The sequence below is a fragment of the Typha angustifolia genome, chromosome 15, assembly GCF_048772165.1.
Source record: "Typha angustifolia cultivar Huaian chromosome 15, ASM4877216v1, whole genome shotgun sequence".
Lineage (NCBI taxonomy): Eukaryota > Viridiplantae > Streptophyta > Magnoliopsida > Poales > Typhaceae > Typha > Typha angustifolia.
This window is the reverse complement of record NC_133253.1, coordinates 2,011,324-2,033,148: the sequence shown is the minus strand read 5'-3', so window position 1 is coordinate 2,033,148 and position 21,825 is coordinate 2,011,324. Positions and strand designations below refer to the sequence as shown.

Genomic DNA, 21,825 nt, shown 5'->3' with positions numbered 1-21,825 from the left:
ACAGGGTCCACTTTTTTGTTACAAAATTATAGAAGGAAAGTACCAATTTGGGGCCCTTGTAATAAAATTTAGCTTCGCCCCTTTGGTGTCTCTGGCCACATGAGTTAGAATATTAGATCTGTGAGAGAGATTGTAAGATAAAAACAATGGATTGCAGGTAATCCAAATAACTCCAAATTCGTTCTTTATTATTGGAGTATTTGAATTCTCTTCAATAAATAAATAAATAAATATTTCTACCCAGTTGACAATAGGGTTGTCAAAATATTCCAACGGCTTATGAATATGAATAATTTGTGACTACTTAATTAATATCCAATGTTTTATATCCATCTCTAACTTAATCTAATTTTAGCTTTAATCAAATCTTGTGTAATTTTAAATGTTGATTCTGATCGGCTTATATAAGTTTGAATTGAATACTTCAGCTTGGTTGAGTTTAAAATTAATTTTTAAATGTTACAAAGAAAAAAGGTACCTAAAATCTTTAATCTATTACCATGATGGTGGCAATATGCCTTCTTATTAATGTCTTTGTTTGGTAAAAAGCTATAGCGACATAACATGGGCTTCATAAAAGAGGGAGAGAGAGAAATAAAAATTAATAAATTCAACCCCTCTGAATGAGACATGTGTGAGGAGTCCTGTTTAAAAATGTCAACTTTCCATTTCTTTGGCATTGGAAGGTGTTCTAATATGAATTACTGGAATAGATTATTAGAAGCAAAGCTATACTTCTCCTCCTCGGCCGAGACCTTGTGCTTTGCCCCTCACATGGAACACCAAAACCATCCACTCTGGTCCCGTGGGCTCTCTAGTCGGCGCTTGCGGTAGAAAGGGATATTATAATTTTTATGTTTGTTTTCTCTCATGGTTTTTCCTGTGGGCGACCACTTTCTTTTACAGTTTTGACTGCTATATATAAGCGATTGATGGCGTTAATATGAGTCGATTCGCCACGGAAAGAGCGTAGCCATTAGTGTTTGGTTCTCCAATCTCCTCCTCCTCCTCCTCTTGCGCTCCTTTTGTCCTGCTTCTGCTTTAGTTATGTCTTCCACGGCGACTTCTCCTGTTACCGTCGAGTCCATCAACCCAAAGGTGCGATTTTCTTTTTCCGGTTTGGCCAACAAGATGGGGTTTTGATTTCATGGGTCGGGGTTATTTGATGATTTGGCTTTTGGGTTCGCTTTTTTTTTATTTATTGATTACTTGGCGAAGATGAAATCTTTCACGGGATTTTTTCTTTTCTGTTTTATGGATCTGTTATCCTTCTGGATTAATCGTCTGATTGGATTAGTTGGTTGGGTTGGAATTTTAGCTCAATATCTCTGTTTCTGTCGAAGAATTCAATTTGAACGCGATATCTTTGGCCCCAAGTTTTGCTTCTATTGACAGTCCCGCAATTCTCTTTTGATTCTAATTACTCCCTTTCCTTTGTGTTTTTTTTCCCAATAGTTCTACTACGTGGTTGTAATCATTTGCTTCTAGGCCTTCCTTTTTTGATTGCTCTCTTATTTCTTTTTCTCTTCCGTCAGATTTTAAAATGCCAGTATGCTGTCCGTGGTGAGGTTGTCATCCATGCTCAGGTATTTCTGTGCGATGCATTCAATCATACTTGTGTTCTTTGCTTATTCTGGATAAGTTATATAACTGATTTAAAATGAACAGTTGTTTGATTCATAAGAATCATATTTATGTCAGTTTTTGTTTCAATAGAGCTTTCTTGTTTAACTGTTATAAATAATCTAGCCATAGTAACCTGAAATCAGTAATTGAGACACACAAATTATAAATATACATCATTTTCTCGACTGCAATAGTTATGTTGAAATATAATATCTAAATTATACCTGCTGATGAAACTCCATGTTTAACCTTTTTCTTGCCCATTTTCTTCAGCGCTTGCAACAAGAGTTACTGACAAACCCAGGTTCTCATCCTTTTGATGAGGTGTGCCATTTCTCCTGCGTTTTTTTCTTCAAAGTTCTCTTCTTTCAGTGATATTCTCTGCAACTTGATCATTCTATTTATAGCTTTAGCTAAAAGTTGTCTTTCCATTTCATGAATTCTTTGTGAGTTCCATTCTGATTGTCCAATTTTTCTGCCAGATATTGTATTGCAACATTGGGAATCCCCAGTCCCTTGGTCAGAAGCCAATCACATTCTTCCGAGAGGTAAGTTTATATCTACTGATGCTTGACCAGCACAATGCATTTAGCTTGCTTACAAACATTTATGAATTGCTCCCAGGTCCTTGCCTTATGCGACCATCCAGCCCTTTTGGACAAGGATGAAACTCGTGCCTTATTCAGGTATACACTAGCCATTTTCTTTAATTGTCTATCATTTCAGTAATTATTAGATATTGCTTTTTGTGATTAACTACAATAATATTGGATTTAGTTGTCCTTGCTCAGTGGAATTTATCATCTCAGTTGTTTCAGGAACTTTTATATTTATTCTTTCATCTCTACCAGATAGTATCCTCTGCCACTAACAATAGAACCTGACCCATTTCATCTCTTCAAGACAATTACATTATAGAAACTCATCTTTTTTTTTTGCCTTAGATGGCATATCTTACTATTATGGCGCAACTCATTCTTGTTCTGCATCAAGATTTATTACCCTCTCCTCAACTCGTGACCACAATCAAGAAAAAATTCTTATATATGGTCTAAGTTATGTTAACTCACCAATTATTTTAAAAGCTTAAATTGTTAGACAATGACAATTTTTATATTTTATATTTTAGCATTCATCACTTCTAGGCTGAAAATTTTTGATAGACTTAAAAAAGACTTGACTTCAATTGGTTGTGGACCTCTGATATTATGTTAAGTCATTGAATACTCTAGAAGCTCTAATATTTTATATTCTAATATCAACATATTGTTGCAGCTCGGATGCTATAGCAAGAGCAAGGCAGATTCTAGGGTCCATTCCTGGTAGAGCCACAGGAGCATACAGTCATAGTCAAGTAAGAACATTCTGCGCGAATCTTCTCTTAATGAAATGAGCTTGAGGGATTTCTTTTTTCTGTCTCAGGGTATCAAAGGCTTACGAGATGCAATTGCTGCTGGAATCACTGCACGTGATGGGTTTACTGCCAATGCAGATGATATCTTCCTAACAGATGGAGCAAGCCCTGGGGTATTGACTTTATCCATGAATTGCTACTTTTTTCCTGATAAACAGAGAGTTATTGCCATCTGACTTTTTTTTTTCCTTTTGCAGGTGCATATGATGATGCAGCTTTTGATAAGTTCTGAGAAAGATGGAATTCTATGCCCCATTCCTCAGTACCCTTTGTATTCTGCCTCGATTGCACTTCATGGTGGCTCCCTTGTATGGTTTTACTGCTGAGCTAAAAATTCGTTGCTAGATCTACAGTTGACTGTTGTAAAGTTGAAGGACTAATAAGAGATTGTATGATTTTAGGTCCCATATTACCTTGAGGAAGCAACAGGTTGGGGACTGGAGCTCTCTGAGGTTAAGAAGCAACTAGAAGATGCTCGATCCAAGGGAATTACTGTTAGAGCACTTGTAGTGATTAATCCAGGAAACCCTACAGGACAGGTTATAAGCACCATCTTTTGCTTTGATTTACCATAAAATTATGAGATTAATGTATGCGGATGCAATAGATTTCTCCCTTCTATTTTTTTCTTGGCATCACTTTGTGTGATGGTAGGTCTTGTTTCCTTGCGCTGAAGTCTTCATGTGCTTGAGCCGCAGAAGAAGCCTCTATAAAAATGGGGTTAAGACTGTATAATTTGCCCTCCCTAGACCTCTTCATTGGCAAGAACCTCATTTACCAGGATGCCCATTTTTACTTATTTGTTTTCTGAATATTGAATTTTTCTTATTCAGCAGCAAGTAAACCATATTGCTCAGAGCATTCTGTTTTGGTTTACTTACTCAGAGCATTCTGTTTTCTTTGGTTTCTAGAATAGTCATGAGTCATGAAATATAACTTTGCTTATGCCTTTTAGCATGATGGGGGGATATGTCAATTAACTACGATACATGGATACATCTAAGAACAGTAACTTTGATATAATTTTGTTATTGTTGTCATAACTCATAATTGGACGTCTTTTTGTGCAAGTTATTGTTTTCCATCTGTTAACAGTCAATGTAAATTTTCCAGGTTCTTGCAGAGGACAATCAGCGTGAAATAGTGGAGTTTTGCAAAAATGAAGGCCTGGTTCTTTTAGCAGATGAGGTAAAAAAACCAAATCATATATTGAAATTATTAATCACATCAGTTTCCTTTTTTTTTTTGCAAGCTGACGTCTCTGTAATCACTAATGCATTATGTAACTTATTTTACAGGTTTACCAAGAAAACATTTATGTTGAGGACAAGAAGTTCAACTCTTTCAAGAAGGTTGCAAGGTCTATGGGATATGGCGAGGAAGATCTACCTATCGTATCATTTCAGTCAGTCTCTAAGGGTATACTCATCACTTTGTCAACCTGTGTGTAAATCTGAACTGTATATTCCTTATAGGTCACCAAATCCTTTGATCGTTTCTACCAGGATACTATGGAGAATGTGGGAAAAGGGGTGGTTACATGGAGATAACCGGTTTCAATGCTGCTGTAAGAGAACAGATCTACAAGGTGGCATCTGTAAACCTATGTTCCAACATCACTGGCCAGATTCTTGCAAGCCTCATCATGAATCCACCAAAGGTGATAACTGATCTGTACCCTTTACGAAATTTATGATTCTTGTGGATACTACCGATAGTTAGTGATGGCAAAATTTACTTAATTGATCTTGCAGCCTGGGGATGAATCATATGAATCATACATCAAAGAGAAAAATGGTATTCTTTCATCTTTAGCTCGGCGTGCAAAGGTTGGTTTACAGTTTCTTTTTCTTGTTCCATTTTTCCTTTTAAGATCTCATGCTTATGTATCTCTGTTGCCGTATTGTTTCTCTTTAAAGCGTGCTTTTGGCTTAATAATGACAAATCCAATCTATTGTCTCTGGAACTGGTGAAGATTTGAGCTTTGTTCATTTATTGGATGCAGGCTTTAGAAGATGCATTCAACAGCTTAGAAGGTGTCACCTGCAACAAGGCAGAGGGAGCAATGTATCTTTTTCCACAACTTAGTCTACCTCAGAAGGCAATCGAAGCTGCAAAAGCAGCCAACAAAGCAGCAGATGCCTTCTATGCTGGCCGCCTTCTTGAGGACACTGGAATTGTCGTCGTTCCTGGATCTGGCTTTGGACAGGTGAGCGATATTTATACTAATGCAATGGACTAGTTATATGGTACAGATATCTTTTGTTCTTCTAGTCGACATTTTGTACTAATGCCGTTTATCTTCTGTTTGTCGTGTGGAAGGTCCCTGGAACATGGCATTTTAGATGCACGATTCTGCCACAAGAGGACAAGATCCCAGCCGTCATCTCCAGGCTCAAAGCTTTCCATGAATCATTCATGAAGGAGTTCCACGATTAGGGTGGCTGGATAGAGTCTCTCACCCTATAGTTCACTCAACATATTTTGATAAGAATAAGAATGCCATCCATCAGTTTTTTCACCACCACCCTTGTATGTATGGATGAGTCAAGCATAAACTATCTCATGATTGGATTATGTTCGACAAAACTACCATGTTTGTTTGTCGTTTTGACTTAAAACTGTTTGCGTTATGTGCTTTGAGGTCTTCTAAGCGGTATAAAATTGCTATCATTTCTAAGGAAATGCATGTTGTCTGATGCCGATTTTGCCAGAGCTTAAATCAGAAAGATGAGAAAGCTTATTTTGATCAAGTTATTAAATACATCAAAACTCTAGAAAGTAGACAGAAATTACTTAGAAAATCTTCGTAGTGAACTTTGAGATGAGCCCTCTTCTGAATCCTAAGTTCTAATAAACATACTTGGCATTACCTAGACAATTAAGACAATCATAATCGACAATTATGGAGTCAGCCATTAGCATCTCTTCACAGGTTTAATACCTGCTTCTCCTGTAACACATTTCAATTTAGACACTTTCTCAGGATTGATAAAAACCGGCGTCACAATGCTTAAATGAATCTCTGCTTATAGAATATCACAGGATAATCTCATAAAATTATCAGTGCTGAAAATATATCCATCATAAAAGAAAGATATTGCGGTCCAAGTTATCAATATATTAACCAAAATGGTTCTCGCTGCTGTTAAAGCAAGCATGAAGTACCAACATCCTCATTCCATCAGATCACAAGTAGATGAAGTAGAAAAGAAAAGGTACCAATGGCTATAATGCTGATAACAAAAGGGTCTTGTGGTGGGGGGAAAAGAAACAGAGAAACAATAAGATATGGCTGCAAAATGCTTATAGGCGAGAGATGACAGCCTCGACCTCTGCAGGAGAGTATAGATGATATGTTGGAGCAACCTTTGCAATATCAACATTGTTTGGGGTTACCTGGTAAAATAAGGAATTATCTGAATAAGCATCAATCCAGAAATGAAAGATTAAACCAACTAATGAAGCCAAGCAAAGAGGATCACACCATCTTACTAATAGAAGAGCAAGTTACAATATTTGAGTAGTTTTACCTTTTCCTCCATAACTTGCTTTAAAATAGAAAGAGCTATTGTTTCAGCCTCCTGAAGAGTTATGTCCTGCAAAAAAAAAAAAAAAAAAAAAAAAAAAAAAAACAGCTCGTCACATCAAGAACTATCTCAAAGACAATGACTGTTGAAAATAAATCACCAAATCAAATATCAAACTTGATTTAGTTAGCTAAAGCACTACAAAACTGATTGATATATCAATTCTCCAGATTTCACATTATAGAAGCCCAAAAGTAGATAGTACCTTGTTGAACTGCTCCTGAAGTGAGCTGTCAGCTCCTTCAGAACCTGAGCCTATTGCTTTGGCATTGCATTGCCAAAATGTACCAGATGGATCTGTGTAGTACCTTCACATACAAGTTCGCATGAATAGTTAACACATGAGTAAGGTTGTCAAGAAGCACTAATCAAAAATATTATTTATATCTGAGTTTGAACCCATAAACAGCAGTCAAAAGTCTGCTAGAGTAGCTCTGCATATTTTCCCGTCGTAACGATATTAAAAAAGCACATGTAACTCAAGCTTGAGGTGCTAGCAATAGTAACAAAAGAGCAATGTCGCAGAACTTGGTTGTACTTTGACATAAAGTAAGAGGTGCACATACAATTCGATGAGTATAGTGGGTTGATATCGAAGTTTGTTTCTCAATGACTCCACATGTTAAAAGGGTGTATCTCTAAAAATATTTTCAACAACTCAATAAATTAAACGATCACAAATAGATAAATCAGATGTAAATGAGTATTAAATATTAGTACTTATAAGAAAACAAGCAAGAGAGCACTATTTGATATGACAATCTCACTAAATAAATAGTCATAATATTACACAGTAAAAGGAGAAAGTACTCACAAACTAGGCCCATTTTCATCATGACCAGCAATGAGAAGAGATACTCCAAATGGTCGAGACTACAGGAAAGAAGTTGGATAGTCAGAAAATATTCCTCATAAGAAGCTTGTTGTTTGGCATTACAATTGAGAGGTATACTTATCTCAAAAATATAAATTGCAGTCATAATGAAAACACTGAACTGATTATACCTAAAGAGGGTCACAATTTAAGAGACTGGCACATGTATGAGAGAGAGAGAGAGAGAAAGAGAGAGAGAGAGAGAGAGAGAGAGAGAGAGAGAGAGAGAGAGAGAGAGAGAGAGAGAGAGAGAGAGAGATGACAGGCATGTCAAGGCTCAAGGATGGCTTGATTTGACTATTTAGATCAGTTGATCCATGTTCAATTTTAGAAACTAGATTAGATGTGAAGAATTACTGAAGCTAACCATGGACTCTTCGTCTCCTTCACCAAAGCGAAGAGCAAGATCGCACAGAGCTTGCGTAGTTGACTCGACAGTCATTGGTTCACCATATGAAAACCTGTGATTCTGATGAACAATGTGTTACGTAAAAGTATGTTATGGGAGCATTTCTAATGAGCAATGACATGCCAAAGTTAAGAGTACCTGAGTTTCAACACGAGCATGTTCAACAAGAGTTCGTGCATCGGCGATCAGTCCGCTCATTGCACAACCTACATGCTCATCAATCTCCATAATTTTCTCCACACTACTTGGTTCCTGCAAAGAGTAATCGAAGTCTAAACCATCAAAAAGGCAATATCAAAGCATTAAGAGAACAATTGTCTAAAAGCAAATATATAGGAAAAGCTGAATGAGTTTTAGTTTGATATTAGTAAGAAAATAGGTAATCCTCAATAATCTTTTCACAGGACTACTTCCAAAGATGGCAATAGTTCTGCCAGAAAGTTCTTACAACAAGAAGGCCTTTTCACAGTCCACAGTCAGCTAGTAGAACTATTTCCTATTCAATGGATGTGGTGCAAAAGATTCAGGCCAGTATTATAATGGTTTTCCTGAATCTCTGACCGGTTGTGATGAAACCTATCAGCCCTACCATTATATTTAAGTAATAACGCTAGTCCCCGAAGAAGCATTTACCAGTCCACAGTTTGCATTGGTTAAACGTTGATCAATTTTTATCCTTCACTACCTTAACATGGTATGATATGTACAATCTTTGTCATCAAAGGAGAAAATTGTTTATCATTAAAAAAAACATTGCATGTCAAGTAAGATAAGATCAGTGCAACTTGTAGGATAAATACCCATTTGTAATCAGATTATCCGTTAGCAACTAATTTAATCAGATCTAGTCTAATACTAAAATTTTTATTTTATCTAGTTACCCTAATATAATTAATTTTGTAAAACACAAACTTACCCACTATCCAACCATAAGGTTCGACAATGTTGACTATTAATCTTGAATAATTTCAGAGCTCCTCCAAGTAAAAGTCAGTACCTCACTGTCGGTAGTTGTAAACGGGATACTTGGTCAATTTTACTTCCTTTGGTTCCTAAGCATGAAAACTAATTCTACTCTATGAACGTAAAATTGAAGGTCTAAATTTGAGTTGAACAAATTTGAGGAGATATTATAAAATCAACTGCCCTAATATTTCGAAATAGGAAAGCTTCTAAGATTGTCCTAAAAGATTATCATTCCTTCGTTTGAAATTTTGGCAAAGTTTCTCTCATTGTAGATTATCCTAATACAATGGTAAGATTGGGATGCTACGCTAACATAAAAAAAGTACAAGATCATCTGAACAACAAGGGCAAACCAAATAGCAGATACCAGCAACGGAGAGGTTACACGCTTCTCGACCGCAAGCACCACGCCTTCCTTCGTCTTCAGCCCAATTGCAGTCGAACCCAACTGACAAAAGAAGTAGCACCCAAATGTCGATTTCCAAGGCAAAGCCAACGAATCTCGAACCAAAAAAGTCCAAAGACCCAACTCATATTTCAGCACGAAAAACTAGAAGGAGGAAGAAAAATCCTACCTTGATGGCCTCGATGGCGTATTCGACCTGAAACAGCCTTCCCTCGGGGGAGAATGTGTTGACTCCACGGTCATACTCGGTCCTTCAGAAGTCCACCCCAAAACCCAGATCAGAAATCGAACACAAAGAAGAGGAGTGTGGAAGGGAGGACGCGAATTAGCAGGGAGGAACACTAACCTGGTAAGAAACATCTCGACGAGAGGATTGCAGAGGTGGGTGTTCTTGTTCGATCCGGCTGTGCCCTTTCCGACGAAGCTTTCGGCTACCTACTTGAGACGCAAGGCAAACGAGGAACTGAATGGTAATTAATAGGTGGTTTTGAGGGTATTCTCGTCCTTGGAGTAGATCTAATGCACGGTTACTATGTGAAGGAACGCCATTTTTGATATACTTAACCTCCTGCTAACATATAAACCTTAATTATAAATATTTCTCTTCATATAATATTAAAAAGACTAAAACATTCATGAGAATGTAAGAGTATTTTGATACATTAAAATTTCTCTCTCTTCTTCTTTCTGAAACACTAGTGTAAATATATTATATAGTTGTTCATCCTATTTACACTTGACAACTTATATATGAAAATAATAATACAAATCTTATACAAAAAATATTTGAGATATTTTTAATATTTTAAGGAGTTTATATGTTATAAAAAAAATTAAAATGATGTGTAAAAAAGAGCGATAGTTTAAATAGAGATATTATATTAAATAAGTGGCTCAAACTCGACTAAGTTGAGCTGAGTAAAGCTTATTTTAAGGCTTAATTTGAATTTTGAGTTGAACCTAAATCGGAGTTGATTCGCTTAAACTCGGTTCAAATATAATATGTTTATAACTGTTAAATCTTTATTGAATGGGTCATCTATTTTGAGTTGAGCTAGGCTGAGACTAAATCTCAAACTCGACTCGTTAATTCTTTTAAATATCACAATGATCATTTTCACTCTGTAAAATATCATAATCGCTATCAAAATAGGTTTTCCAAAATGACATCTCATTAGTTAAAATCTTACTGAACATAATAGAAAAGAAATACTATTCTACTACTGTTTAAATTGTATAAATTGTTTCTTTAAAACATAATAGTACAATAAAAATATCTTTTTTAATACTAGATTAAAATTGCGCTAAATATTTTATATTCTAAAGCTGAAATTTTTTACTCATTTATACGTAATTATTGATTTTAACAATAATCTATTAAAGTATTTTATTAAAAACTAACTATAATGATAATTTTAAAAGAGTTAAAAAAAAGTGATAATTATAATATTTTCGAAGTTTTCAGTGGCATTTATGTAAAACATCCCCAAGAAAAACCTCTTTATATATACAGATTTTCCAGAGCATCCACCGCAAAAAAGGGACTTTTTGGCGCCCTAGAATTGTTTGAATACCTTTCGACTCCCTCTTCTTCCCTCGCTTCCCTCTCTCAATTATTCTCCATCCATCAACTATCGTTGCCATGGCGGCGCAGCAGCAGAAGCATCATAAGGCGATGGAGGAGCAAGAAGAGACAGAGGACATGCAGCACGGCCCATTCCCCATCGAACAGCTTCAGGTAGATCTCTTGCCACAACTTTTTTTCGCCCCTTCGTCTCGAAACCCTGGCCATCGGTCCCGTCCTCGGCGGCACCCGATCAAGATCGGCCCTTTCTTGGATTTCTTGGTTCACCAGTCGTTGAGGGCGAATGGGTATCTCCCAATTTTTACGTTGGATTTATCTTACGCCGGTTCTCGTGACGAATTTTTTTTGTTAATATTGGCTTTTATTGGTTCTTGCTGGTCTCAGGTTTGGTGCATATCTGTTCTTCTGTTTCTTCTTCTTCTTCCTTTTTTTTCTAGATTTTCTCGCAACTATTCTTTATTTATAAATGGGTATCATGCACTGTGTGAACTGAGGTGCTTCTCGCCTTTATCCTTTGTCCTGTCCCAATCTGTTAGTCTTTTCTTGATGTTTTATTTTAACTCGGCTAAAATGATTTCTTCTTCTTGGGTTTGCCTGTCCTTTAAAACTACCGTTAAACCTTTGTTCATTATCCTTGTTCATCTATTTAGGGGCCTATTTTCATTGTTTTATCCTTAACATGCAAAAAAAAAAAAAAAAATCATCTATATTTATGACAAGTTGTTGCATCTAACTCTTCTGTTTTGCTTGTTGCCTACCTGATGCTTTGGCCCAGTTCATTGATGCACAGGACTTATATCACACTTGTTCTTTAATGTGTCCTTTACTGTATTAGTCAGTATTTCATCAAATATCGCTATCGATCGTTTGCTCTCAAATTGTCTGAAGTGCTCTGACCACCTAATTAAAGACTATCAAAACCAGTATGAGCGAGATCTAGCCTTGTTCGCATAGGACATGCTGTCAGAGGGTTAAGATTATAGAAACAGTAAAAAGGGATCTACCAAAGCTGCAATTGGTAACTACATATTCTGTTTTTCTTGTCAAGGCATCTGGAATTGCTGCTCTTGATGTAAAAAAGCTCAAAGATTCTGGTCTCTGCACAGTGGAATCAGTTGTATATTCCCCAAGAAAAGATCTTTTGCAAATCAAAGGCATTAGCGAGGCAAAAGTTGATAAGATAATTGAAGCAGGTGAGCATCTCGTGCTTTCCTTAGATCAATAGGGAGAGCATGCTTCTGTTTTATAAATTAATTTATCTCGTAAACAATTTTATGCATAGAGAACTGAGTATGAATTTGTTTTTTGGCAGCTTCTAAGCTAGTCCCTTTGGGTTTCACCAGTGCTAGCCAGCTTCATGCACAAAGACTCGAAATTATCCAAATTACATCTGGATCAAGAGAGCTCGATAAAATCTTGGAAGGTAATCTGTTGTACTGGTAGCTTATATATGGTTTCTTCACATCAAAGAGAAAATCCCAATGCTACTCCAATGTTACAGATATTAGTGGTACTTTATAACCAAAAAAAAAAAAATCATGGCTTTGGACAGGAGGAATAGAAACTGGGTCGATCACTGAAATTTATGGGGAATTTCGCTCTGGAAAGACTCAGTTATGTCACACTCTATGTGTCACTTGTCAGGTGGGCTTTTTCGTCCTGTTGAATCTTGTTATAGTGAGATGCTAATGGCTAATTCTTGATTTGTTTACTCTATGGTTCTGCTTTTGAATCGATTATCCACTTTTACCAGTATTAACCAGCTGAATAGGAAATTGGTGCTATCTGCACAAGCTATGATTCAAATTAATTTGAAGCAATTTTTTAAAACTGTGGACATCCATTGTGCTGTAGTTTCTGAAACTCGTTCTTCCCTTTCCTTGTAATTGCCATTTACGGAGAATGGTATTGAAGATGTTCCTGATTATCTATTTCAGCTACCATTGGATCAAGGTGGTGGTGAAGGAAAGGCAATGTATATTGATGCAGAGGGCACATTCAGACCACAAAGGCTGCTGCAGATTGCAGACAGGTGCTAATGAAGTCAGTACAGTTTTTAAGGCATTTATGAAGTGACATTTTATTTTTAATATGAGGACATGCTCCACACAACAGGTTTGGACTGAATGGTGCTGATGTTTTAGAGAATGTAGCTTATGCTAGAGCATATAATACTGATCATCAGTCTAGGCTTTTGCTTGAAGCAGCTTCAATGATGGTGGAAGCCAGGCATGTGCATATTTTTTCATAATGGTTGAAATATATGAATTTCTTGCCACCTTGATCACATATGCTTGTTCGTGGATACTCAAAGATATATATTCTTGTATTTTACTGACCGGGTGTTTTTGCTTCCCTAGGTTTGCTCTGATGATAGTGGATAGTGCTACGGCACTTTACAGAACAGATTTTTCTGGACGGGGAGAATTATCAGCAAGACAAATGCACCTAGCGAAGTTCCTGAGGAGCCTTCAAAAATTGGCAGACGAGGTATTATTTAAGAATTCACTACTCTGCTTTTGCCCTTCAGTTTCATAAAAATCTCAGTATTTGGGAAGTTTCATCTAAACTTAGCTGTGTAAGCTCCAAGATTTTGCTTATATTCAGTCTTGAAATTCAAGCAACACCTTCTTATTTTCTCCATGCATATTGAGTCGATTTCATGTCACTTCTTGATCTAGTTTGGAGTGGCTGTTGTCATCACAAATCAAGTTGTTGCTCAAGTGGATGGTTCTGCAGTCTTTGCTGGACCACAGATTAAACCCATTGGTGGAAACATCATGGCACACGCTTCTACAACAAGGTCATTTAGTGAGATGAACTCAAGTATCATCTTCATATGCTTTGTCTAATTTGATACTTGATTCCTGGATTTCCATGTGTATCAGGCTTTCTCTTCGCAAGGGAAGGGGAGAGGAGAGAATCTGTAAAGTAATTAGTTCTCCATGCCTGGCTGAAGCTGAAGCAAGGTTTCAGATTTCGTCTGAAGGCGTGACAGATGTAAAGGATTGATCAATCACCACATTGTCCATATTTCACTGAACCAATGTAGCCGAGGTGTTCCAATACACTATCTATTTTGAGTTTGCAGCTTCATTTTCGTTTCGCACAACTTGCCAAAAGTTTTGGATCAATCAATGTGAATGTAGATGTTTTCATGAATGGAGAGTATCTATGACATTTGGCCTGTTCTTGTTGTATGTATCATTAGAGACATCACTTCGGATCATTTTGCTCTCCTTTCTCTTTTGTATACTGCAATGCTCAGCTCAGGTTCAATTTAGACTAATGAACACTTCAATTGAGTACTCTCTGCTCTGCAACTGAGATCCGTTCGCTGTAGAAGGACGTGGCCTTAAGGCCAGTTGTTACAGAACACAGGAAACTATTTCTTTCCTTCTGTCTCACTACCAAAGGAAAGTAATTTGAAAGGTTTTGCCCCCAAAGACCTATATTTATTACACAGGTCCAACACTGGTTTGCTTTTTCGCCATGCCTGTCCTCTGTGGATTTGATTACTTCTCTTTTCCCAATTACTTTTCCTAAAGCCATGATCATGTCATGTATATTATGATCTAAGTAGCCTGCACGCAGGCAAGGAAACAGGAGGGAAAAATTAAATAGTACCTCAAAAGGGCTGGTTCTTGATCTCGTTGTCTCCTGTTCCTGGTCCAAGCACCAAATAAAGAAGCTTCCCCAAGAGTTCAATTTACTCAATTTATTCTCTCTCCTCTCCAATTTTTTATGATGATATATAAGCTAATCTTCTTCATCCTTTCCTCGAGCTCCCCAAAAACTTGCATTTTTTTTTCTCAGAGAAAGGAAAAAAACAAAAGCTTTTTACCGGAAGAAAGAATGATTCAACTTAGGAAGGCAAGTGAAGGAACCAGAGAGTCTTAAACCCCAAATCAGTAGCCTCTAGCCAATCTCCCATGGACATCAAGCCAACTTATCTGCAGGCCTCACCTGTTTTTCCCTCTGCTATGAGGGTAAAAGTCTCTTTTTCTACTGTATCTAGAAAATTTTCCCCCCTCAGAGTCGTTAGCTAATAGCTAGTTTGTTTCTTGAATGTTTTCCGTCCAGGAGTCATTAGAAGGTGATGCGAACTTCTACTGCACCAGCAAAGAAGACCCACTTGCAGTTGCCTTCCATGATCCACTCTGCAAGCTCAACCTCAAGGAGACCTCAGACATGGTGAAGGCATTTCCAATGATCACCAGGAGTAACAGCAGCAATAGAGGCCTAGATGAGTTCTCTGCTCAGAGGAGAGAAGGGATGAACTCAGTTGGGCAGAGGAGATTTGTTGTTCCCTCCACCCCAGGCAGGCCTCTGTTCAGCTTTAGCCCTGGGCATCTCTCCAGGAAAAGCATCCCTTCCAAGTGGGAAAATGCAGAGAAGTGGCTGATCAGTAGCTCCTGCCATGAATCCCCTGCTCATGTGATAGAGCCAGCAGACCCATCAAAGATCTCCAAACATATTGGTGTTCTTCACCAGAAAGCTGATGCCGTTACAGATAAAATGAGGCTATTTGATGGAAAAGCTCTAAACAACAGTGTGCCAAGCTTTCATGGGGCTGTGAAGTCTCTGGAATCAAATGCAGCTCTCCGTGGAGCCTCCACAGAAGCACCACTGAAAGGTTGATGTCCATAAACTTGATATCTTTCTTAAAATTTTAAAATATTTGCTTATCCCATGTCATATGATGGATTTTACTGTCCCCGCAATACTGATTTGAATGAAGTATAAGTTCAATATTTCGGTGTGCTATTCTTTTCTTGTTCACCTTGCAATGCTATTTTCTAGTATGATTGCGGTTGGTGTACATGCAAATAATTTCTCCCTAGTCCAATGTAATCCACTTTTGTTCTTAATCCTTCTGCCAATCTTCACTGCAGATAAGTTTGCAGACAATGTAGAACCAATTTTCACCAGTCTCCGCTGCTCGGAGCCAACTAAAGAAAGTTTTTTGTTCAGAAGCTCACATTATGAGTCTATGATAGATCCAGCACGAGAGGTAGCTGCTGAGGTTCATCGCAGAGATGTTGGGACTGACATGACTCCTCTTGGTAGCTCAACAACATCAAGATGCCATACGCCTATTAAGAATCCTTCGCCAGCAAGGCACAACACCCCAGCTAGCAAGTCTGGCCCCTTGGTACCTTACAATGCTATCAATATCTCTGAGCTCAAGGACTGTCACTTTGCCAAGCTTGAGCTCAGTGCTCAGTATAATTCGATGGTTTCTATTTGGAGCTCGAGAGAAGAAGAAGAAGAGGAGGTGTCGAAGAGCTTAAGACATTTAGAAATAAGTGGAGGAAGGAAGAGCATTGCTGAATCTAGAGCTTGTGCATGGGAAGAAGAGGAAAGGACTAAGAGCTGTATCAGGTGAAATGCTGAGATAAAACTTTTGGCGACTGCATTCTGAAGATTACATTTTCTAATGCAAATATTCATTACGGTCTCTCATTCTGTTACGATTTTTCTTCTTGGTTAGATATCAGAGAGAAGAGGCAAGGATTCAGGCATGGGTAAACCTTCAGTGTGCTAAAGCAGAAGCTCAGTCCAGAAAGCTAGAGGTAATATAGTGTATTTGTTTCCCTGTTGTACTCTTTTTAGATCTCAATTTGGCTTATCTTGAGCATGCATTTCTCCTTAATTTTCTGCGATCTAGATTTCAAGTTCCCTTATCTTTAGCATGCTCTTGCCTTAAGATTTGCTGGTAAGTTTGTTAAATACTCTGAAATTCTCTCTTCTTTAGGAGTATATTGAGCAGTAGTACATCAGATTTAAGAGAAGTCAATCAAAACCTTTATCATGATTATGTCTAAACCCCTTCCCCATGAAATTTAATATTTTGGAGTACTTCAGGAAACTTGATTGCAAATATTTCGTATGAAAATGATGGGAAAAATACCCTGTATATTTATTATTTCTTGAATTATGTAAACCTGGGGCCATGATTTGTTACTCCGTCCTGGATTCATTCTAAACAGGTCCTTTTGGATTTTTCTGCATCTATATTAATATTCAATCATTCGCCAATGCTTTGGTGGCAATATACTGTCAACCTCCCACAATTCTATGAGAATAAGAGTGATGCCCATGAGATTTCATGTTGCTACCATTGGGGTCCTCAAGATAGTAGTCCACTGATCAGTCTTGTATTGGATTTTCTTTGGAAATTTTGAATGCAGAAGTTGATGATAGAATGGACGGTTTTCTTTCCTGTCTACCCTGACATAACATTCCATACTCATATAAGTAGTGAGGGTATTCGATGAACTAGTTCAATCTTCCCACCCTATGGAAGCTCCGAACCTGCATTCTTCAAATTTTTTTAGAATGCAATCATAATGGCAACTTGTAGAGCTGGAAAGCAATGTTGATTTTCTTAGAGTACCTACATCCTTTTTGTTGTCTCTTATAATGATTTTCCCCTTCCTCCTATGTCTTTGTTCTTGCAACATACATGTGTATTATTTGAATTGTCGATTGTTATACTTTAGATTTTTTTTCCTTTTCTTCCTTTTTTTTTTGAAAAAATAAGGACTATCATAAGGCTTGAGGCCCCGTCACTAAGGGGTATGGAGAGAACAAGATGGTGATATCCTAACTCATTGTTGAAGGGACTGTTATCGCACCCCAAACTTGCACTACTAGAGCTTGTGCCAACTCCCCGCAAACCACAATTATTTCCTTTAGGCTTTGCATAGACTGTTTTTTTTTGAGTTTTACTAGACCATGTGAAGATTTTTGACATGGAACAGGAAGTATGGTTCTCTTGGAAACTCTATCTTCATTTGCTGTCTGTAGGATGCTATTTCTTTGTAGTATATAAGCGCCTATAATTTGAAGAAATTTGTTGTTAGTCTTGAAAAAGTTAATTCATGGTTACCATCTGAAATCCCAGCAGACTATGCTATTTCTCCTTCATTATATAGCTCAATATTATAACTTATCTTCTCCACCAGAAAAGATCAGAAAGTACAGTGCTTCTTATCATGTGGCATAATCCGCTGTCACATAATATACAACTATCAATTTGACTGTGGACATCATTCCTTTCCATTGGCTAAAATACTACAAATGTAATGGGTTACTACATCGATGTACAAACTCTCATCATTTTTCCTTACTGATAGGTAAAAATACAAAATATGAGATCTAATTCGGAGGAGAAGTTGATGAAAAGAATGGCATTCGTTCGTGGAAGAGCTGAAGAATTGAGAGCAGCAGCCCAGCTTCAGCACTCACAGCAGTTGCACAAGGCATCTGAACATGCACAGAAGGTGAAAAACTCTCATCTGTCAGGTCAAATATCTTGTGGATGCTTCTCTTGCAACAACAACAACCTCTAAAACACAAGAACGAATCAGTATCTCTCTTCTCTGCCGAATCCAAGATGAAAGAAGACACCAATAATGTCTACAGTACCTAAAAGGCAGCAAAAAGGATGTAGTAACCACGGAATTTATTTGTTTTCTTCAATTAATCACTGAGTCAAGTTTTGCCAAACAATTGCCAGACTTCGTTGAGAGAGAATCTTTCAATCCGTAGAACTTTCAAACTTCAGTTGAATATTGAACTTTGCAGGGACCAAGACGTCAGAAGACGAAAATAAGATTAAGATGTTTGTCATTTCCTTCTGGCTTGTCGGCAAGTATCTCAAATTTTGTGCAGCACATAGCTGCCATCCTTATTATGGTTTCAGACAATTACATTAAACTTATCTTGATCCTTTATCAGAATTAGCAATGCAGACTTTAGATAGATGACCAAGGTAACACAATGCTAGTCTTCCAAAATTTGTGTGCAGCTGACTGAAAAACAGAGGAAAAAAAGACAAACCAGTGTCACAACTAACAAGAAGCCTCCCGGGATTAAATATTTCTTGTTTGTGTGTGTTTGTCTTTCCTTCATACTAGAATTTAAATTTGAGAGGGAAACTTCATGAAGAGTAAAGAAATATACAACCAGTGCGAGCCAACGTAAGGTTCCACGCAACCTTGCAAATATCTGATGTTACTGTGCAGTGTGGCATTGTTTCTAGATTAAGCTTGGCATACTCGCAGGGTCCATTGATAAAAGAATCTCGCTATTTGTATATAGTGAACATTTTTGTGTCACAAGTAGTAATAGCCTCACTTATTGAACTCAGTTGAAATGAATAGTGAATTGGTTTTAAATTACAAAATTGCTTCTATGAGGAGATATACTGGAGTGGAGTGGAGTGGAGTGGAGAGCTTTCACAGCCAAAGGTGAATCTGTTTACATTTAAAAGAAGTCACTTTCAGGGCTGCTCCTTTGCATCTCTTGTAATCTTTCTACAGCCTATCCATTGTGCACAATTCCATACTTTCCAGTGCAGACCGACGCAATTCTCACTCACCAAATCTACCACCTGGCCAGGACCAACGACAGAGGAGATCCCCACATTGATTCTACTTATGACTTTAAAACTGTACCTGTTTCTGCCTCAGTGGAAGCCATTTTAGCCTTCCAAAGCCAAGTGCTTACTTTTTTTTTTTTTTTTTTTTTTCATTTTTCCTTTCTCCTTGGTGGGCAAACTATAGATTCACTCACTGGTAAAGCTTTAAAAGAGATCCCAGCCAACTTGCCCATGAACCATTAATGGAACCAACAAAGAGGAAGGTGGACAAGGAATGAATCAAATTAAAGATTTGTAGACATGTAGTGATATCTCTCAAGCTATAGTAACAGAATTACAAGCAATCTCACACAGAATACACACCTACACAGAAGCCTCCAACCTTGGCTCAAAAGAGAAGGCAGACATGAACTCCTTGGCCTTCCCATGAACACAGCACTTGGGCAGTTCCACCCACTGATTCTTAATCACATTGCACATGATATTGCTGCTAAAATCACTGGAATTGAGACATATGAAGATCATGTCTTCATGGCCAATGCAGTTTATGTCCACTTTTTTACCGTAAAACTCGTGGGACATCGCCGGCGGCATAGCCGCGACTTGCTGCCATGACCTGTCTGGCTTGGAGAATTTCCAAACTCTCAGGCTTGCTGTCTCTAGGAACTCCGACAACACCACGACCAACATTTCACCGTCACATTCGACGACATCAATCGAGTACTCGAAGTATAGGGGCAGCAACCGTGGGTGCTCGACGAAAGTCCTTCGCGCAAGATTGCACGCGACGACCGTCCCCGAATGGCTAAGGAAATAGACCACCTCTTCTCCGTTCTCCATGGTCAGAACTGACGAGTACTGCTTTGATGGACTCCTCTGCATGTTGCTAGCTACAACATCTCCAGCTTTGCTCAGGAAGTAGACAGTCTCATCACCAGCCATGTGAGATTCCGAAGAACTCTCGGCTTTCTGGGCCAAAATCGCCTCTTCTTCCCACAAACCTTTGTTGGAGTCAAAGACCCTGAATGCAAGGTTGGAGAATTCGCCCAAGACCAATACAATTCTATAAGCAGAAGGGTCTTTCGGAGAGGAGTACATGGCTATGGCATGCAGGTTTCGGCTTTCACTTGCCAAGCCTACTTGAGGGATGCGACGGCAAGCGCCGGTGACCGGATTGCACACGATAAACTCACCGGAGCTCGTCCGGTAGCAAATTAGACCACCAGATGATGCCACAGGGATGGGCTTGTCACCATGATTCTGCTGCAGGTAAACTGGATGGCTAAGACTTTTCCAGTTCCATTCGCTGCTGTCAAAGACTATGGACTGGTCTAGATGCTGGTCTACCATAAGAAACCACGGGTCTCTGAATGGTATCTTAGAGCATGCAAGCTGGAACGATGCGGAGGTTGCAATGGAGCTCCATCTCTTGCAGACGGAACGGAGGCGAAAGAAGCTCGAGGCTGGTAGCCATGAGAGGACCCCCTCAAGGAGGTCTTGGTTCAGGTCATCCAAGAAGAAGGCAGAGCTCTCGTGGGCTTCTTCTGGCGCTTTCCTCTTCTTGGTTCTCTCTGGGGCCAAGTTCATGCTTTGCTCCATTTACTTGAAGACTTTTGGTGACAAAGATCTGCAGAGGAATACAGGGAGAAGAAATGAACTGTTAGAAAGCAAATAGAAAGAAGCACATGACAAGAAGACAAAGTAATTGCGAGAAAAAGTCCCAAGAACACTAGAAAATTTTTTTTCTTTCTTTTTACCCCAGAAATAAAAAAAACCCAAATCCTATAAGCTCTTTTGAAAGGGCAAATCACCTTAAACGATCAAATCACAACCCCCATTCGGGCAAGAACTCAAGCCAACACATCAAAAAAGCTTTCTTTAGAGTAACAGAACGGGGTGAACAAAGCGGGCAGGGGAACAAGCAGAGAAGAGACAAGGAATGCACCTCGTAGTTATGGTGTCCGAAGTCGCACTGGAAAGCAAAAGAAGGATAAGGAGCGTGAATTGGGTACTCTCCCCCTTTTGTAATGGCGAGTGTAGAGAGAGAGAGAGAGAGAGAGAGAGAGAGAGAGAGAAGAGAGGAAGACGAGATTGGATGAGAAGAGAAGAGAAGAGAAGAGAGAGAGAGGCAGGAAACTTCGTGGGGAGCTCTTTTTGTTTGCGTTGACAGAGAAGGGTAGTGGGCTCTGTGCGAGTGTGGGAGTGGGGAAAAAGTTATATGGAAGAGCCGAAACCCAAAGCAAGTGAGAGAGAGAGAAAGAGGAAGAAGAGAGAGAAAGAGAAAGAGGAAGGAGAGAGAGAGAGAGAGAGAGAGAGAGAGAGAGACTTTGGATCGGAGCAGAGAACTGCATGTGACCGGCCGCGCGCTGACACTGACTAGCCTAGGGGTATCCAACAAACATTAAGAAAAAAATGTCTCCTTTTTTAGCTTACAAAAAAATGGATTTATCTGAAAAAATAATAATATTACCTGTAAGGTCTTAAATGCAAATTCCACATTTTAAAAATTAAGGCGATTTAATCTATCTTAAGGATCTTGACTCTTGCTGGTGTCTTTATGTAAAAC

At 38.4% G+C, this 21,825-nt stretch overlaps 5 protein-coding genes across 7 annotated transcripts; 3 read left to right on the top strand and 2 right to left on the bottom strand.

Moving 5' to 3' along the window:
- Positions 1-780: 780 nt before the first annotated feature.
- On the top strand, positions 781-5,675 carry LOC140779480 (alanine aminotransferase 2). Its single transcript, XM_073124556.1, has 15 exons — positions 781-1,098; positions 1,536-1,586; positions 1,900-1,950; positions 2,109-2,174; positions 2,251-2,312; positions 2,902-2,980; positions 3,049-3,153; positions 3,238-3,348; positions 3,442-3,579; positions 4,154-4,228; positions 4,339-4,459; positions 4,546-4,700; positions 4,795-4,869; positions 5,046-5,249; positions 5,363-5,675. The coding sequence occupies exons 1-15, from the start codon at positions 1,048-1,050 to the stop codon at positions 5,477-5,479; spliced, it is 1,461 nt and encodes a 486-aa protein (XP_072980657.1). The 5' UTR covers positions 781-1,047; the 3' UTR covers positions 5,480-5,675.
- A 420-nt stretch (positions 5,676-6,095) lies between these two features.
- On the bottom strand, positions 6,096-9,790 carry LOC140778391 (proteasome subunit alpha type-5). The gene is made up of 9 exons (XM_073123076.1): positions 9,632-9,790; positions 9,455-9,536; positions 9,247-9,327; positions 8,052-8,165; positions 7,872-7,973; positions 7,445-7,503; positions 6,836-6,938; positions 6,574-6,639; positions 6,096-6,439 (listed from the first exon to the last, which is right to left on the bottom strand). The coding sequence occupies exons 1-9, from the start codon at positions 9,643-9,645 to the stop codon at positions 6,347-6,349; spliced, it is 714 nt and encodes a 237-aa protein (XP_072979177.1). The 5' UTR covers positions 9,646-9,790; the 3' UTR covers positions 6,096-6,346.
- A 1,066-nt stretch (positions 9,791-10,856) lies between these two features.
- On the top strand, positions 10,857-14,138 carry LOC140779036 (DNA repair protein RAD51 homolog). Its single transcript, XM_073123976.1, has 9 exons — positions 10,857-11,023; positions 11,919-12,063; positions 12,183-12,293; positions 12,423-12,514; positions 12,808-12,902; positions 12,986-13,099; positions 13,231-13,360; positions 13,552-13,673; positions 13,759-14,138. The coding sequence occupies exons 1-9, from the start codon at positions 10,928-10,930 to the stop codon at positions 13,880-13,882; spliced, it is 1,029 nt and encodes a 342-aa protein (XP_072980077.1). The 5' UTR covers positions 10,857-10,927; the 3' UTR covers positions 13,883-14,138.
- Positions 14,139-14,530: 392 nt separating this feature from the next.
- Positions 14,531-18,753, top strand: LOC140776924 (uncharacterized). 2 transcript variants are annotated; one of them, XM_073120774.1, is made up of 5 exons: positions 14,531-14,859; positions 14,954-15,506; positions 15,766-16,255; positions 16,372-16,446; positions 18,013-18,151. In XM_073120774.1, the coding sequence occupies exons 1-4, from the start codon at positions 14,803-14,805 to the stop codon at positions 16,400-16,402; spliced, it is 1,131 nt and encodes a 376-aa protein (XP_072976875.1). In that variant the 5' UTR covers positions 14,531-14,802; the 3' UTR covers positions 16,403-16,446; positions 18,013-18,151. The 2 variants fall into 2 exon arrangements, with proteins under 2 accessions (XP_072976875.1, XP_072976874.1); XM_073120773.1 differs by having other exon boundaries at positions 14,533-14,859; positions 16,365-16,446; positions 18,013-18,753.
- A 736-nt stretch (positions 18,754-19,489) lies between these two features.
- Positions 19,490-21,535, bottom strand: LOC140776925 (F-box only protein 13). 2 transcript variants are annotated; one of them, XM_073120775.1, is made up of 2 exons: positions 21,071-21,535; positions 19,490-20,886 (listed from the first exon to the last, which is right to left on the bottom strand). In XM_073120775.1, the coding sequence occupies exon 2, from the start codon at positions 20,856-20,858 to the stop codon at positions 19,623-19,625; it is 1,236 nt and encodes a 411-aa protein (XP_072976876.1). In that variant the 5' UTR covers positions 20,859-20,886; positions 21,071-21,535; the 3' UTR covers positions 19,490-19,622. The 2 variants fall into 2 exon arrangements, with proteins under 2 accessions (XP_072976876.1, XP_072976877.1); XM_073120776.1 differs by having other exon boundaries at positions 21,205-21,535.
- Positions 21,536-21,825: the final 290 nt, after the last annotated feature.